The 17786-nt window shown below is 46.8% G+C and overlaps 3 protein-coding genes across 4 annotated transcripts in view; 1 reads left to right on the forward strand and 2 right to left on the reverse strand.

Annotated features, from left to right (window-relative positions):
* The window catches only part of OSBP2 (oxysterol binding protein 2), a 190709-nt gene extending 189202 nt beyond the window's left edge, over positions 1-1507 (reverse strand). Inside the window, exon 1 of one of the 2 annotated variants that reach the window (XM_087423957.1) lies at positions 1379-1507. The gene's annotated coding sequence lies outside the window, so the exon portion shown is untranslated. The remainder of the gene's footprint in view (positions 1-1378) is intronic. The other variant, XM_004429773.3, reaches the window with a different exon arrangement.
* Positions 1508-1529: 22 nt separating this feature from the next.
* C35H5orf52 (chromosome 35 C5orf52 homolog) lies at positions 1530-8351 on the reverse strand. The gene is made up of 3 exons (XM_004430100.3): positions 8056-8351; positions 5820-5928; positions 1530-3003 (listed from the first exon to the last, which is right to left on the reverse strand). The coding sequence occupies exons 1-3, from the start codon at positions 8322-8324 to the stop codon at positions 2806-2808; spliced, it is 576 nt and encodes a 191-aa protein (XP_004430157.1). The 5' UTR covers positions 8325-8351; the 3' UTR covers positions 1530-2805.
* Positions 8352-8501: 150 nt separating this feature from the next.
* Positions 8502-17539, forward strand: DUSP18 (dual specificity phosphatase 18). The gene is made up of 2 exons (XM_004429774.3): positions 8502-8851; positions 11723-17539. Exon 2 carries the CDS (start codon positions 11792-11794, stop codon positions 12356-12358), a length of 567 nt encoding a protein of 188 aa, XP_004429831.1. The 5' UTR covers positions 8502-8851; positions 11723-11791; the 3' UTR covers positions 12359-17539.
* Positions 17540-17786: the final 247 nt, after the last annotated feature.

Consider the following 17786-nt stretch of genomic DNA (forward strand, 5'->3'; position numbering starts at 1 on the left):
TATGGTCTTCGGAGTGAGATAGGCTTGAGGTGGGCTTTGTTACTTACTAGCTGCCCAACCTCAGGCAGGATTCTTACTCTCTGAGCCTCAATTTCTCATCTATAAAACAGGGTTAAGAAAATTACCTACATTGTTGTTGGGAGGATTCAATGAATCATCTTTGAAAAGAGCTGAGCCTGTGCCTGGCACATGAGTGCTCAATAAATGTTAATAGGTCAATAGTTTTGATTACTGGAATAGGCTTCCTGTTAAGATTTTATCTGAACTAAGAGTTCCCTGTGTGTGTGTGTGTGTGTATGTGTGTGTGTGTGTGTGTGTGTGTGTGCGCGTGCATATGTGTATCCACTGGACTAAAGAATCTCTAAACCCCTCCTTAGCTTCAAGATTCTATTTCTCAAACAATATTGTCCCATCCAACACCCCTCCATTCTCCCCTCTTCCCTCACTGATTTTCCTTCCCTTTAATCTTCTTTTCCACTCCCAACAATTAAGCAGCCTCTCCAGAATTTCATCACTTCTTGTTCTCTACTTAAATGCAACGTCCTCTGGTTTTTAATGCAAAAACGGAAAGACCAAGTCCACACAATCAGAGGTGAGTTAGTGGCTTATAAAGTGACTCATTAGGCTGACATCCCAACTCCTCACCCACTCCACTCCCAGGGGCTCTCCAGTCCTTTGGGCCACAGAATGAGGATGTAAAGACCCTCAGCTAAGGCCAGCCATCCAGGGGAGAAGGGTGCATATGGCTGGAGGCTAGACTGGGGTAAGGTTCAAAGAGGCTGCATTAGGCGACATCTAGGAGGTGGAAAGTTCCTGGAGACATTTTGGAGAAAAGAAGGGCTGGGGCTGCTCTGCAGGCCCTCTGAAGACTCAAAGCCTTTCCCCTTTCCACGTACAGTACCAAGGAAAGAAAGAATTACTGAAACGAAACAAATACAGCAACTGTAAGAAATATACCAAAATGCTAGCAGTGGTTGATCTAATAGAAGAGTTTTTTTGGGTAAATGTGATCATATTACTTGCATAACAAAACTTAAATCTTTAAAATTAATTATTGTAATCAGTTGCGCTTAGCCAAGAAAACAGAAAAGAACCTAGAAAAAGACTGTTTTGGCTCCCACTGAAAAGTAGCATGCTCCAGTTCTCAAAGGTAGACCATAAAGGGGGAAAACAGAAAAACCATAAACATCTGGCTCCCTACCCCTGCCCCAGCCCCTGGTGGGCTGGCGGCTCGATGAGATTCAGCTTAGAGGAAAGCCTGCCAAACAGCACCAGGCAGCAAGGCTGGAGGGGCGGGATGAGGATGAAGATGAAGATGAATGAGGAGGACTTTCCGAGGAGGACTTCCGAAAGCCACTAAGAGGACTGAGGTCCTTACCCAGCAGCTGTGGTGATGCAGAATGACCACTCCACAGCAGTCAGGAAACCTGCTTCTAGTTCTCTGCCGCTAACTCGCTGAGTGACCTTGGGCAAGTCAGGTCACCTCTCTGGGCCTCAGTTTCCTCATCTGTAAAATGAGGGGACTTGGTTAAGTTAAAAAATATGTACCAGGCCCTTACTCTGTGTACTGTGTTAAAGCTGTAATACAAAAAGGAATAAGATAGTCATTTATTCCAAAAACATTGAGTGAGTACTCCATTTACTAGGCATTGTGGTTAAAAAGATGAATAAGTCAGCGTCCCTGCCATCAAGACATTCACAACCTGGTCAGGGAAAACACCTGAGCAAACAAGAAATGGCAACTCCACCCTGGGTACAGAGGTGCGGGCACAGGAAGGAGTGGCCTTTTCTACGGGGCCCAGGTGGGGGAAGTGTCACAGAAGAGGCCTGACCTGAATCTGGAGGATCCTTGCTCCCTACTCTCAAAGACTGTACAATCTAATCAGGGGTTGGGACAAATACCCAACAGCTACCAAACAAGGCAGAGTGAAGCCACCACAGGTAATCCAAGTTCAGGGGGGAGGGGAAACCCATGTGGCTTAGGCAGGGTGGGGAAAGGGGCTGGCAGGAGGCAGAAGGAGGTCTGAGAAGCTTTGCTGAGTAGGTGAGGGAGAAGTGGCCTTGAGATAAGCCTTGAAGGATGAAGAGAGTTTCCTGAGAGCCCTGAGGTGCTGAAGAGGCATTCTAGATGAGGGGCCTGTGCAAGTAAAGGCACAATGTGAAGTCAGGGTTAGTTGGGACAGCAGGCAGGCCAGGGAGTAAGGACTAGCAAGGCTGGAAGCCAACTGGAGCCATCATGATGAGAGCCATTGGAAATGATGGGCCTTGGGCCAAGCAGTCCACATCCTCGTGCCAGTTCTTGGAGGCAGGTTCCCTCACTACTACCCCATTCTTTCAGATAAGAAAACAGGGGCTCAGAGAGGTTACAAAGTCACAAAGCTGATGGATGGCAGAAATAGCACTTAACCCAGGTCTGTCTGATGCCCCACCTTGATCTCCTTACCCCTGGAATGCCAGGCAGTGGCATTACCGAGCCCTTCTCATCTAAGGTACCAATGTCCCAGTGCACCTGGCCTGGCATTTCACCTCAGATGTGTGGGTACTGAAGGTCGATCTTTGCCTTAACCATGGAAGCCAGCTTGATGTGGCCTCTTCCACTTGGGCAGCTACAGGACTCCTTCACCAGAACAGAGGGGACAGGGCGGGGGCAAGGAATATCAGAATTGCTGAGGGTTTTTGTGCTCCATTGTCCGCTCGCCTGGGTTTATTGTTGTTCTACAACAGTGTAGGCTGGCTGGTTTCTAGCTCTTTTTCTCCCTTCACCCTAGTGTCGTCATAGCTCTGGGGCAGATCATTCTGCCTCGACTAGGGTGGCCGCCTTTTCTTGTTAGGATGGAATTGCAGCTGGAACTCACACCCTCGGATACTATCCAGGTACTGCTGGATGTTCAGGAATTCCCGTCTCCAGCGCCCCAGCTTTCTGAGCTGCTCCATCATGAACTTTTTTTTCAGGTGGTCATACAAGTGGCCCATCTTTTTCTTGGTCTTGTCTGAAGCTCTTATCTTACAAAAAACAGAGGTGCAGTTAAGATAAAGAAGCTACTTCATAGCAAGAGGCATCTGTGCCGCTGATATGGGGATGGAAAATGTGCCAGCTTGATCCAATATTCCATAAATACTTTGACTCACAGGGAGCCTGCATTTTCTTATTTGTAAAATGTGGGCATTGAGCTAGATACCTCCTGTGGTACCTTCTGACAGGAACCTGATATTGGCCTTAACACCTCTATTTGAAGACTGGTTAGAAAGAGGAGGGGTGGGGGGTGGGTGGAGAAAGGGTGCATCTAGTTCCTCTCCACTTCCTTAACTCCTATCACTCTATCTGTATTACCCATTTGGTGCTTCCCACATATTGTTGGTGACATCCCCTACATCACACTGAACTCTACTTATTTCTTCTATTACATCATTTCTGTCCTGTCCCCAACAAGACCATAAGCTCTAGGAAGGCATATCTTTTGTCTTACTCATCCATTTATTTACTCCAATGAGCTAGATGTGAAGAGGATACTAAGAAAAATCAGCCACAGGGCTTCACAGACTATACCACACTCAGGGTTGGGGGACACATGTCCAAATACTTCTACGGCAGAGAGTGATTTCATTTTCACTATGGACCAGGGTCTCTCAACCTTGGCACTATTGACCTTTGGGGTCAGGTAATTCTTTGTGGTGGGGGGCTGTCCTGTGCATTGTAGGATATTTAGCAGCACCCCTGGTCTCTACCTTCCAAATGCCAGTAGCACCACCCCACTGTCATTCGTGCTACCAAAAATGTCTCCAGACATTGCCAATGTTCCCTAAGGGGTAAAACCGTCCCCAGTTGAGAACCGCAGCCAGAGATGAAGGAATACCAGTCATCATCCACTGCTCTCAGAGCACTGCTCAGAGGATTCCCAAGACACTAGATCTTGGCTGTCCTCGTTGAGGCCCTGAGAAATGAGCGGCTAACCGAAGCTGCCTCTTGCCCTAATGTAAGCACTTTTTGGGGGGGACAGAAACACTGCCAAGCTGCCACTCAGGCCTCTCAAATCCACTGAGTTCCTACAAGCCAGGTCCTCAGCAAGTCACTGGGTTTACAAACACGAAGACAGCCCCTGTCCTTAAGGGAGAATGTCCTGTACCACGGTCAGTCAGACCTGAGTCTGCAACTCTGCAACATGCAACAATGTACCATGTGACTTTAGTGAAGTTACTCCATCTCTCTGAGCCTCAGTTTCCAGAATTATTAAATGAGATAATAATACATAATGGACGTTGAGGACCTAAAACACATATGGGCCCAATATAGCTTTAACGGGAGAACTTCTGAATGATTGGAGGATGGCACAGCCCTCTGGTACATATAAAGCCAACTCAAGAGAGTTTCCAGTTACAGGATCTCAGAAATCCTCACCCCACTTGCCAGAGGTACAATCTCTTCCCATCTACTGGTTATAGGGGCTGGCCCCCAACCCATCCCGGGCCAGTCAGGATGGCCTGCACCACCTGGCCACAGTGATTGGGGCGTGAATAGGCCCGTGACCCAAGTGGGGCCAAATGGAGTCCTTCTCCAGGATTTGTCTAACTCAAGCAACAGGGGAAGCACTCCATTTCCTTTCTGGACTACAGGCCAGGGCTTCCTGTGGCCATGCTCCCCAGGGACAGCCAGCCTGACGATGATGCCAACATGCAGAAAGAAGCAGAAAAGGAGATGAAGAGGGAGAGTAGAGGACATATCCAATGGTATTGGAGCCCCTGGCTTCTCTCATCCCCAATATTGGTGACCCTGCCCTGTCCACCCTTGGTTATGTAAACTCCTCATTCGCTATTTTGCTTGAACTAGTTCAAGTTCAATTCGTATCACCTGCAACTGAGAGGATCCTAATGGATCCCATTTTACAAATGAGAAGAGAGTCCTGGAGGAACTGTGATTCCCCAAGGTCACACAAAGCTGGCCTGCTCATCCCCAAGTCCACCCAATTTCCACTACACCATACCATGGGAAGTTTAGCAGAGGGACAAGCACCCAGGCCTCCACTCTCCTTTTGGTCTTTGTGCCCCTTAAGATCTGACGCCATCTCTTAAGCCTCCCCCACTCTTTTTGATGTCATAATTCCATGGGCCCATCCAGATTCGGCCCTGGAACACGAAAGGAAGCTCGAGAGTCAAGGGGGCAGCAGCTTCCTGCTCGGCTTGAAGAAACAAGTATGTTCTCAGAGTCCATCGTATTCACTAGTCTCTTCCTGGTGCCCAAAACAGTGCCTGTGCCAAGCAGGCCCTAAACATACACTTAATGAATTAATCAGTCAGAGTCTGTGGGGTGTTGGCACTGTGATTTCCCTCCCCTTCTTCTGAGGGCTTTTGGGTAAGCAGGTCAAACCCTACTTGTCCGTAAGCAAAAAGTAGAAGAGACTCAGTTCTCATATGGAAAATGGGGGATAATCCCTGAAGGAAAAAACTAACCAAACTGCATTGGTGCCACTGCAAGCTGTAGGACCTAAGACTTCTTTTTATGGGAGATAACAGGAATCCATTCACAGATTCCCTAAATAGAAAGGTAACGTGCTTTGAGAAAAAAAGTGCCACAAGAGCCAAGAGACTCGGCCCAGGAACAGCTGTGACACCTTGAGCAATCAGTAACCCCGAGTCTCAATTGCCTCCTCTGTAAAATGGGGCTTGCATAGAGCACCTTGATGGCTCCCTATCACCTCTAAGATCTGTGATCTACCCCCAAGGTATCAGGGAGAGTGAAATGAACCCAAGGTATCAGGGAGAGTGAAATGAACATGGGTCAAGCCACTAACACCCTCTAATGCAAATGCTGGTGACGACTTTACCTCCATCTCATAGATTCGTTGTGCACAGAGGTTGTCACGAGTAATCACTCGAGATAAGCGGCTCTTGGGTAAAAATTTTTTCACCGCTGCTTCACTGGCATTCATTAAGCTGGAGAGGGAAGGGGAAGGTGGTACAGGTTGAGATGGCTGGGGCCAGGGCTAGGACAAGGCCTGATTTGATGGGGTCCTGGGATAGTAGCTGAGGCTTCCCCAGATTTCTTGGAAGAGGCACAGCTCTGTCACAATTATCAGATGAGCAAGGGAGTAGGCCTAGGTTTCTTCTTGTGGAAAACATGCACTAAAGGGGTGTCTTTTGGATACTGAGAGGAAAAGCCATCCTGAGAAGGATGTAGAAAGGCCCCGAGCAATTCAAAAGAGAAGTGTCAATAGGGACTTAGAACTATCCGCAGGCGCAATCATCTTAAGGAGAAAATGCAGGATGAAACAGGAGGTGGGGGTCTTAGAAGAGAGAAGCAAAAGTTGTAGGGTAGGGTTCAGAGGGATGAATCTGAAGGAGGGTGGGGTGGGAGGCCCTGGCTCCAGACCCTAGGTCTAAGGGAGATCAGGGCCAGGGTGGGGAGGTCAGAGGAAGCAGGGAAAAAAGAATAAAGAGTTTGGACAGAGGTTAGGTTGGTTAACAGGGGAATTCTAAGGGAAAAGGGTTTGGAAAAAGTCTAGAAAAGTGAGGAAAATTTGGGATGGATAAAGGTTTGAGGAGACTCTGGAGGGTGAGAGGTAGAAGATGGGGTGGGGTGGAGTGGAGTGGACCCAGGGGCTCCAGGTGAACCCAGAGACAACAATTTGGTCAAAATGAGGAATGGGTCAAAAATGGATAATACAAGGCACTGAGTTTTCACTTTTTGATAATTTGGTTACACCACGAAGTGGTTTTGCAACTATGTACCTTTAAATGTTTTTGCCCACTTAAAAATAATTGCTCATATCTTCTTTCTAAAACTTGGAAACTATATAAATGTATAATAGGGTAGCAACTGAATAAATTGTGGTTAGATCATACAATAAAATACTATGCAGTTATAAATAAAACAGATATCCATAATGTGTTAGGTGGGGGAGAAAAGCAAGTCACAAAATAGTAAACTTTTTTTGTGACATATTCCCCACCCCGCCCCAAAATGTGTAAGCATGTTGTAGTACATATATATGAATGGATATGGAACAATATACAACAAAACATTAACAGTGATTGTCTCTGGCCATTCATTTTGCTTCCCTGTCTTGTCTGATTTTTCCATAATAAGTGTATAGTACTTTGATATGACAAAATAGACAATTTTTAAAGGATAAAACATTTTGAAGGATTAAAAAAATTTTTTTCTAATTAATTTTCAGCCAATTTGGCACTATAGTTTTATGAATGTTTTTACATTTACAAACTGGTAGAAACAAACGTCCCCAACCTCCCGTTTACATTTTTCTAACAGCAAAGGTATGAGGTGATGGAAAAGGCTGGTTTAGAGATGAAGATGCTCACGTACAAGTTCCCCAAATCCTGTTAAAAAAAAAAGACCTAAAATATTTAAAGACACATAAAACAATCTTCACCCACTCAGTGGTGCACCAAATTTACCAATACTTCCTGGGAAGGAAAAAAAAAAAAGGCAGTGACTGGAAATATTCCCTTTCAATTAATAAATAATAATCATTTTGAACCAAATTGCTTTCCAGAGCAAGGCCTCGGTGGGAGCCTGGAGGATGCTGTGACGGCGGTTGTGACACGGAAGGGGGGAGGGGAAACTGGGGTTGGCGGGGACCGGGACCTGGCCTAGGGAACTGGGGGCTTCCCCAGGGCCACTGGGGAACGTAGAGGCTGAGAGAGGAGTCAGGCCTGAGGGGTCCCGGGCCTCGCCTGGCTCTAAGGAAATTCAAGGCTCAGCCCAAAGGGCGCTGGGGACCCTCGGGCTACGCGATGTCAAGCCTGGGAGCCTATAGGGCCGGGCGATTCGGCTATGTGGGTTGGAGGCGGGAATTTCGGCTTCCCCCGGCCTCCTGGGGGTGGGAAGAGCTGGACTGGGAAGGAGCTGGGGCCCCCGTCTGTGAGAATTTCAGACTCTCCTGGGGTCAAAGAAAGGGCCGGGCTCTAAGGAGCACAAGGCTCCGGGAGAGCCAGGGCCGGGGTCCCAGGGGCCGGCTGAGGGAGCGGGGGGTCTGAGGGAGTTCGGGCTCCCCCAGGGGAGCCGGGGTCTGACGAACGCTCTGCGCACCCGGGCCGCACCTGAAAAGCACCAGCGGCTTCGCGGTCCGCGGCCGCAGGAAGCAGATCTGAGGCCGGGCCCCTGCGTTGACTTCGGGGCAGCTGCCGAGCTTATTGCGCCGGACGAAGGCCGAGGCCGGGTTGGTACGGGAACTGGTGGTCGCCTGGACGGCGGCCGCAGACGCCGTGGACGAGCCCAGGTTCCATGTGACCGTGGGCCTGGGCTGCTGAGTAGTCGGGTCTTCCACGCTCGAGAACGACTCGGGAAGGGCAGCCAGGTTGGAAGCCATGCCCGGTGGGCGCGAGCAGACGCGGAGTGAGGCCTTGCGCAGACGCGGTACGCGGAGACTAGCGCGTTGCCGGGGAGACGCGAGACAGCGGCACGACAGGGGGGCTGCAGCGGCGCGCGGAGCGCGAGAAGCTGCGGACGCGGCAGGATTGTCCCTCGGCGGCCGCCGTGTTGCGACACGGAGCGTTGCCGTGGAGACGGGCTGGGCGAGACGGGTTGGCCTGCAGAGCGCTGAGCAGATCCTACTGCTTGTTCACGACTGCTGTGGTTCCCGCGTGATCGCGGGGCAGGTAACCAGGTGAGTCCGGGCAGGGCAGCTCCAAGGAGGGAGACGAAGCCGGGGTTTCTCCGAAGAAGTCGATTCCTCCCCGCGACGAGGGACCATTGCTATGGAAACCAGAGCGCCCGGCCGGCAGGGATTGTGGCTCTCGGGTCGTGACCCGTCTTGTCTCTCCCTGACACCTTCGGCCAAGGCTTCGTGTGCGATTGCTTCGTGAACGAACCTGCCCTCCCGCCCGCAGGAGAGAGGTAAGATAGTCGGAGTCTTGACACTGAGCAGGCGAAGAAGCCTCTTCCAACACCAACTGCCCAGGAAACCTACCTGGCTCACCCCAGCAAGCGGCGCCTCGTTCTGGTCAAATGTGGACTTTGTTCCACCTTTATAACAGTATTAACGAACGCCCCGTGGTGTTTGCCGACTTTTCCCTCATAGAATGAGAACAGAAAGACTGGCTTTCGGACCTTACTTTATGACCCTAGACAGGTCCTTTTCACCTCTCTGCCTCATTTTCCCCTTGTGTAAAATGGAGATACTAGCTCCAGACACCGGCGTATTATGTTGCTTTGGAGATGGAACCAGATGAGGGAAGCCAAAGGCTTTGTAGGCTATAAAATGGTGAATCTGAACTGCGGAGTCGCTATTTCCCCACCTCTCTCCCCCTCGCGCTAAATGTTCTTCAGATCTTTGTGTCATTCTTCAGGCGATCTTTGCAACTCTCTGGCCCCGAGCCTGAAATAAATCCCCTTACTCTTCACTTCCGTAATGCCCTGTATTTTAACTTTCCTAACAACAGCAAGAATGGTTATCATTTACAGAGGGCTCACCCTGTTCCAGGCCCTGTGTTAAACACTGCCTGGGTGTTACCTCATTTAATCCTCAGAAGATCCTTATAAGGTAGGCACTGTTATCCCTGTCTGCCAACTCTGTTGCACCTGTAATTGCCTATTTAATGCCTGTCTCTCCCACTAGACTTTGAGCTCTGTAAGAGACAGGGCCATGGCTGTCATGTACATTTCAGTATCCTCAGTACCTAATACAGTGCCTGATAAATACTTCTTGACTAACATGAAGATAATTCTCCTCCCATCGCTATCCTCATCTTATAGAGCAGTGTCTCCTCTGCAGACTTTCTGTCGCTGTGATGAACAGCAGTCTCCCCTATTCCTGTTGCCCACTGGACACTAGTTTTGGGGGCCCCCAGTCCACTTCTCTCTCGGTTTTTGGATGATGAGGATCCAGAACATCCCTTAGCATTTAGGCTTCCAACTGGGTTTGGGGAGGGGCTTTTTCCCTGCCCTCACATGACTGTTAGAACAAACCAGCCCCATCTGCCCTTCCTGGGGTCAGCCTGATGGATTTGACCCCGGGGCACTGACAGGTAGGATTTGCCTATGCAGCCTTTGTCCTTCCTCTCCAGCAGACTAGGAACGACCCTCATGTCCAGCCAGCCCCTCCCCAAAATTCTAGAGAAACGTGGCCAGAGAACTCATCCTTTCCAGAAAACCTCTCAGAAGGCAGAGTCATGGTTGTTGGAGTCATTCCTTCATTCCACAAAAATTTATCAAGCACCTACTTGTGGGGACATGGAGCTTGGCACTGGTGATACAGTAGGAGTGAAGATAGACACAGTGATATCCCCATAGAACTCACAGACAGATCAAGGCAAAACCACGTCTTCAGGAAGTGTTAGGAAGGAGAACACATGGGGCCTTCCTGGAGCAGGAACTTGATCAAATGTGGGGAGAGCTATGGTCCCAGGAGGTTTCCCTCAGAAAGTGACCCTTGGCTAAGATCCCAAGGCTCACCAGGGCTGAATGGAACAGATCAGGATCTGACAGGCTTATAAGGAACAGGGGTTCTGGGCTGAGACAGCAGCAAAGGCAAAAGCCCCGGGCCAGAGAGGACCAGAGGTCCATATGGAACTGCAAGTGGCTCAGCCTAGCTGGGGCCCTTCAGGATGTAGGAAAGGCTAATAGGAACCTGGAGAGTGGGATAGGAGCCAGGCCACAAATGCATTGACAGCCAAGCTAAGAGGCTCCATCTTATTCTGACAGGGGGCAGCCACTTAAATATACTAATCAGGGAAACAGAACTTCTGTTCCTCATTTGTCTGTGCTGGGTGAAGACTGCCATTTGGCCTTGAGAGGTTTGCTCTAAATCCGAATGCTCCTGTTGCACTGAAGCACGTGAAGATGTGATATTTTTGCAGCTTTATTCAAGAGAGAGTGAGGGGCCTGGGATTTCTTAGGAGAAGGTGAGAGTCTGCCCCTCCCTGGGGTGCATGCCACACCCCTGCTGCACACAGCATTGTGCTGGTATGGCTTGTCTACCTGAGGTCCCTCTGTATTTGCCCCTGGGGGCTGCTGCAGTGCCCCTCATGCTGGCCTCCAGGAGGCTTTCAGCTACCCTCTTCCCCAAGCCCTCCTTAGCGGCAAGGTGCAGAGCGTGGTTACTGATGTAGGAGTCTGTAATTTGACATCTGTTTCACATGGGCACATGCTGTCTCTTCAAAAAGATGGTTCTTGGAGCGGGGAAGCTGAGACCTTCCTCTCTCTTATACCACCAGTGACTCCCAGCACAGTGGGCTCTGGGTTCATGTCACTGAACCCAGAATCTCATGATTTGAGCATAAAGTCTGAGGACTGAGGATGGAGACTATGCATGTGGTTCCCACTTAGAGGGGCTGGAAGGAAGGAGAGGATTTTGAAGAGAAGGGAGAAGAGGGCTTTGTAAGCCTAGAAGGAGAGTCTGACCAGGGCACAGCTGAAGGACACAAGTCAGCCTGCCCAACTAGACATGTGGGGCTGCTCAAGGGAGGGAGTGTCAGGCTCAGGGGCTTGCTCTTTGTCTGGTAGGACAGCGCACATTAGAGCTCCTGAGAAGCATGCTGAAAATGCAGATTCATGCTCCTCACCCTGAGAGCCTACCCAGTGGGTTTGGGGCGGAGCCTGGGTATCTGTATTTTTAATAAGCTCCCTGGGTAATCCTTCTGTGATGGTCAGAGAACCACTTTGGGGAATTCTGCTATAGGCCCATCCCTCCATTTCCCAGAAATCCCCTGAGATTGGCTTGCTGGCCCAGCTGGGCTCCTGCCCTCTAAACATTCTCCCTCCTTGCAGTTTTCCATGACGCAGCCTAGCAGAAAGATGCAGCCTTTATGCCTCACGGGCCACTGACCCACCAGCCTGATGACAGCACCCCCGTGTACCTTCCCGGTTCAGTTCCGGCAGCCCTCGGTCAGCGGCCTCTCACAGATCACTAGCAGCCTGTATATCAGCAATGGAGTGGCCGCCAACAACAAGCTCATGCTCTCCAGCAACCACATCACCACGGTTATCAACGTCTCGGTGGAGGTGATGAACACCTTATACGAAGACATCCAGTACATGCAGGTGCCTGTGGCCGACACGCCTGTCTCACGTCTCTGTGACTTCTTTGACCCCATCGCCGACCACATCCACAGTGTGGAGATGAAACAGGGCCGCACGCTGCTGCACTGTGCCGCCGGCGTGAGCCGCTCAGCTGCCCTGTGCCTCGCCTACCTCATGAAGTACCACGCCATGTCCCTGCTGGACGCCCACACGTGGACCAAGTCCTGCCGGCCCATTATCCGGCCCAACAACGGCTTTTGGGAGCAGCTCATCCACTATGAGTTCCAGCTGTTTGGCAAGAACACTGTGCACATGGTCAGCTCCCCTATGGGGGTGATCCCTGACATCTACGAGAAGGAGGTCCGTTTGATGATTCCACTGTGAGCCATCCCACCAGCACCTGCACTGGGGCCAGAGGTGCCGATCTGCCATTGATCCAACACCAAGATCTGAACTTGAACGTTCTACTTTTGTTGATGCAGAAAAATCCAGATGATGCCTTTTATAAGGGCAAGAAAAAAGGAAGAGTACTGCAGCTGTAACCTTGTAATCCATATCTTTAAAGATTAAACTTACTAAATGTAAGATGGTGAAGATAAGTTTCCTACCCTATGATTGACAGGTCCTGGCTACTGGCAAAAGGGGAGGGTGAGGCAGGTGGTGCCCAAGTCAAATAGACCAATGCCCAATGTGTTATGGCAAGCCTGGAATCCTGCAGCTCTCCCCAGCCTGACTAACCCAGGAGTGAGTCTGCCACAGTCCCACCTCATTCTTTTCTAACCCAAAACCAGAACCTTAAGCATCATGACACCTCCTGTTCTTCTCACAGTAAATGCCAACCTACTGGGTAAGTGGCCTTCAACCGGTACTCCAGGAGCCCTGGGGGCCCCAGGACAACCCTGCTTCCACCTCCAGCCACAGGGACCCAACCCTGGTTTTCTAGATTGGATTTACTTATAAGATAGTTTTCAAAGAAAGCATTCCACTATATAAAATTTTTTAAAAATATTTTTTTGAGTGCTGTTGTACTTGGCCTCAAAGTGCCCTTGGTGATGGCCTACCAGCCTTTGATGAAATGTGGCATTAGTCTCCTTCTCTGGGGCACATGTGGAGAGCTGGCCTGACATAGGCCCCCCTCTAACAGGCCTTCGCTCGGAAGGCTGGAGCTGCAGACCAGAATCTAACCTTGTCACTTCTTCCCCATGTGATCTGAGGCCTCTTGGAGCCACGGTTTCCTCATCTGTCCAAGCAATGACAGCTCTTTTCTCACAGGATTGTCGAGAAGAGTCAATGATTCCTTAGTACAGTGCTTGGCACGTGGTAGGTGCTTAGTGTAACCAGCAGCTCGCGTCATAAATGGTGCTCTGGCCCTGCTGCTCTGGGTCGGCACAGTCAGTCTTATAACGGCAGTTCCCCCATCTGTGCACAGCCCTTTATTGTTTACAAAGTGCTCTTCCTAAAAGTCATCCTGTGTGAAAAAAAAAATGGTTTAAGTCCTTTCAGACCCTACCTTAGAGGAGGCCTAGACTTTGAAGCCTTTTCAGAGTTCCCCTTTTGTTTAATCAGTGTGCAACCTGGGGGTCCTAAAGCAAGGAGCACACTTCCAACTTCCCCCAAAAGGCCTTGTTTAGATCGCTGACCGTTAGAGCCAGTGCCCTGGTCTGGCTAAGCCACGAGTCCACGGGGGCACGTGCCAAAGGGGCAAATGAGTGGGCCCCACCAGTAGGCCCCCAAATCCAGTATTGTTCAAAGGCCCCAAGGGCCTGAGGATCTAGCTCAAGTCCAGCTATTATAATCCAGAGGTTTTCAGACAAACAATATATGAGACAAAAGCACAACTACTCAGGTCCAGAGTGGAGTGGAGGTGGAGGTCCACTGTCCTTTCTCTCCAAACCTACCCCACCCCCACTTCCACAAAGGGCATGCCCAGGGGTGCAATTTTAGGGTTGGAGGGAGAAGGAAAATCAGTGTTCTAGACTGATCTTCTCATGTTACAGATGAATAAACAGACCCACAAACACCAGGGCTGGTGTAGCAGAGCCCTCACAAAGCAGCCTTTATGGAAGAAACCCGGATGAAAAATTTCTTTTACAGCATTTTACAGATAAATTTATTTGGATACATTTTGTTTCCATTTTTAAAAATTTTAAATTATCATACCATAAAATCAACTTTTTCATATGTGCAGTTCTATGTGTTTTAACACATTTTGTAACTACCTCCACAGTCAGGATACAGAGTAGTTCCATCACCCAAAAAATTCCCTTATGCTGCCCCTTTGTAGTCAAGCCTTTGCCCCACCCCAGCATCTGGCAAACACTGATCTATTCTCCATCCCTATATATTTGCCTTTTCCAGAATGTCACATACATAGAATCATAGAGGATGTAATCTTCGGACACTGGCTTCTTTCGGTGTGATATCTTTGAGATTCATACATGTCACTTTTTACAGCTAAGTAGTATTCTATTGTATGGATGTACCACAGTTTGTTTTACATTCACCCATTGAAGGGTATTTGGGTCGTTTCTAGTTTTGGGCAATTTTGAATAAAAATTTGTATATAGGTTTTTATGTGAACATAAGTTTTCATTTATCTAGTGTGTATATCTTGGAGTGGGATTGCCAGGTCATATGGTAAAGGTTATGTTTAACTTTACAAAAAACTACCAGACTTCCAGAGTGGCTATACCATTTTGTATTCCACTGTGAGATCCAGTTTCTTGCCAGTATTTGGTATCGCCAGTATTTTTTATTGTAGCCATTCTGATAGGTGTGTGGTGTTAGCTCATTGTGGTTTTAATTTGCATTTCCCTAATGGTTAGTGATGTTGAGCATCTTTTTGTGTGCTTAATTGCCTCCCACATACCATCTTTGGTGAAGTATCTATTCAACTCTTTTGCCCATTTCTAAATTGGGTTAGTTTTTCACTGTTGAATGTCGAGAATTCTTTATAAATTCTGGATACAAGTCGTTTGTCAGATATGGATTTGTAAATATTTTTTCCCAGTCTAGCTTGTCTTTTCATTCTCTTAAAAGTATCTTTTGCAGAGCAAAAGTTTTTAATTTTGATGAAGTGCCACTTACCAATTTTTCCTTTTCTGGATTTGGTATCATGTCTAACAACTCTTTGCCTAACCCCAGATCACAAAGATTTTCTCTAATATTTTAAAGTTTGAGAGTTTAAATTTTTCACTTATTTCTATGATCCTTTTTTAAAAGGTGTGAGGTTTAGTTTGAGGTTCATATTTTTTCATATGGATGTCTAATGGTTTCGACTCCATTTGTTGAAGACTGTTCTTTCTCCATTGAGCTGCCTTTCCCCGTAGGTCTATTTTTGGACTCTTTATGTTCTATTTAATATATGTGTCTTTCTCTTCACTAATACCACACTATCTTGATTACTGTAGCTTTACAGTAAGTCTTAAAATTGGATAATGTGTCTTCCAATTTTCTTCTTTGTCAAAAAATTGTTTTGATTATTCTAGTTTCTTTGCCTTTCCATATAAATTTTAGAATAAACTTGTCTATATCAACAACAACAATAAAAAACCTGCTGGCATTTCGATTGAAGTTATGTTAAATCTATTGACCAATTTGAGGAAGATTCCATTGAATCTTCTGATCCATGAACACGGTATGTCTCCCTACTGATTTAGGTGCTTGATGTCTTTCATTAGTGCTTGGTAGTTTTCAGCATACAGATCTTATATATTTTATTATATTTATACTTAAATATTTCATTTGAGAAAGGGCATTGTAAAAAATTTTTTTTTAATTTTGGTTTCCAATTGTTCATTGTTAGTATATAGAAGTACAGTTAATTTTGTGTTGCCCTTATATCCTGTGACCTTGCTAAATTCACTTATTCTAAGAGCATTTTTGTAGATTCCTTGGCAATCTACATGTAGACAGTCATGTCATCTGCAAATAGAAGTAGTTTATGTCTTTCTTTCCAATCTGAATGCCTTTGATTTCTTTTTTTATTACACTGGCTAGAACTTCCAGGATGATGATTAATATGAGTGGTGAGAATAGACATTCTTGCCTCGTTCCTGATTTTAGAAAGTGTTCAGTCTTTTACCATTAACTATGATGTTAGCTACAGGGTTTTTGTAGTTGTCCTTTATTAGGTTAAGGAAGGGTTGGAAAGTATTTTCTCTTCTATTTTCTGGAAGAGAGGTGTGAATTGGTGTTATTTTTTCTTTAAATGTTTGGTAGAATTCACCAGTGAAACCATCTGGACCTGGAGATTTCTTTTTCAGAAGGATTTAACAATGAATTCATTTCCTTTTATAGTTAAAGACTATTCAAGGGGCTGGCCGGGTGGCGTAGTGGTTAGGTTCACGCGCTCCACTTCGGCGGCCTGGGGTTCGCCAGTTCGGATCCTGCGTGCAGACCTACCCACCACCCATCAAGCCATGCTGAGGTGGCGTCCCACATAGAGTAACTAGAAGGATGTACAACTATGACACACAACTATCTACTGGGGCTTTGGGGAGAAAAAAAAAGGAAAAAAGATGTTAGGCAACAGATGTTAGCTCAGGGCCAATCTTCCTAAAATAAATAAATTAAATAAATAAATAAATACAAATAAAGACTATTGAAGTTATCTGTTTCATCTTGAGTGAGTTTTGGTAGCTTGTGATTTTTGAGAAATAGGTCCATTTCATCTAAATTGTCAAATTTATGCATGTAGATTTGTTTGTAGTATTCCTTTATTATCTGCAGGGTCTATAGTAATATCACCTCTTCATTCTTCATACTGATAATTTGTCTTCTTTCTTTATTTCTTTGTTAGTCTGGCTAGAGATTTATCCATTTTTAAAATCATCTTGAAGAACTACCCACCTTGTGTTTTTTCTCTATTGTTCTCTATTTCATTGATTTTTGCTCTTTATTACTTCCATAGTTCTGCTTGCTTTGAGTTAATTTTGTTATTTTTTCTAATTTCATAAATTGGAAACTTAGATTATTGATTTGAGACTTGCATCCCGCAAAATTTTTTTTTTTTTGTGAGGAAAATTGGCCCTGAGCTAACATCTGCCAATCCTCCTCTTTTTGCTGAGGAAGACTGGCCCTGGGCTAACATCCATGCCCGTCTTCCTCCACTTTATATGGGACGCCACCACAGCATGGCTTGACAAGCAGTGCATCGGTGCGCACCTGGGATCGAACTGGCGAACCCCGGGCTGCTGCAGCGGAGTGCGTGCACTTAACCGCTTGCGCCCCCCGCAAAGTTCGATATACTTCATTTTCATTTTTGTTTATTTCAAAATATTTTCTAATTTCCCTTGAAATGTCCTCCTTCACTCATGTATTATTTAAAAGTGTGTAGTTTGATTTCTAAGTATTTGGAAATTTTGCAACTGTCTTCCTGTTTTTCGTTTCTAGTTTAATTCCATCATGGTCAGAGAACATATAATGTATGATTTCATTTATTTTGAATTTGTTAATGTTTACTTTATGATGTAGGATATGGTCAACCTTGGTGAATCCTTCCTGTGCACTTGGGAAAAAAAGGTTATTTTGAATGTCGTGTTCAATAAATGTCAATTAGGACCAGTTGATTGGTGGTGGTTTCAATTCTTTTACACGCTTTCCTGATTTCCTATTTACTTGTTCTGTTGATTATTGAGAGAGGAGTGTTGAAGTATTCAACTAAAATTGTGGATTTGTGTACATCTCCTTTCAATTCTATTAATTTTCGTTTCATATATTTTGAAGCTTTGTTGTTAGGTGCATACATATTTAGGATTCATATGTCTTCATGGTGAATTGACCATTTTAACAGTATGCAGTGTCTCTTTAT

This window comes from Ceratotherium simum, chromosome 35 (genome assembly GCF_057802395.1).
Source record: "Ceratotherium simum simum isolate JZ-2026a chromosome 35, ASM5780239v1, whole genome shotgun sequence".
NCBI classification, from domain to species: Eukaryota; Metazoa; Chordata; class Mammalia; order Perissodactyla; family Rhinocerotidae; genus Ceratotherium; species Ceratotherium simum.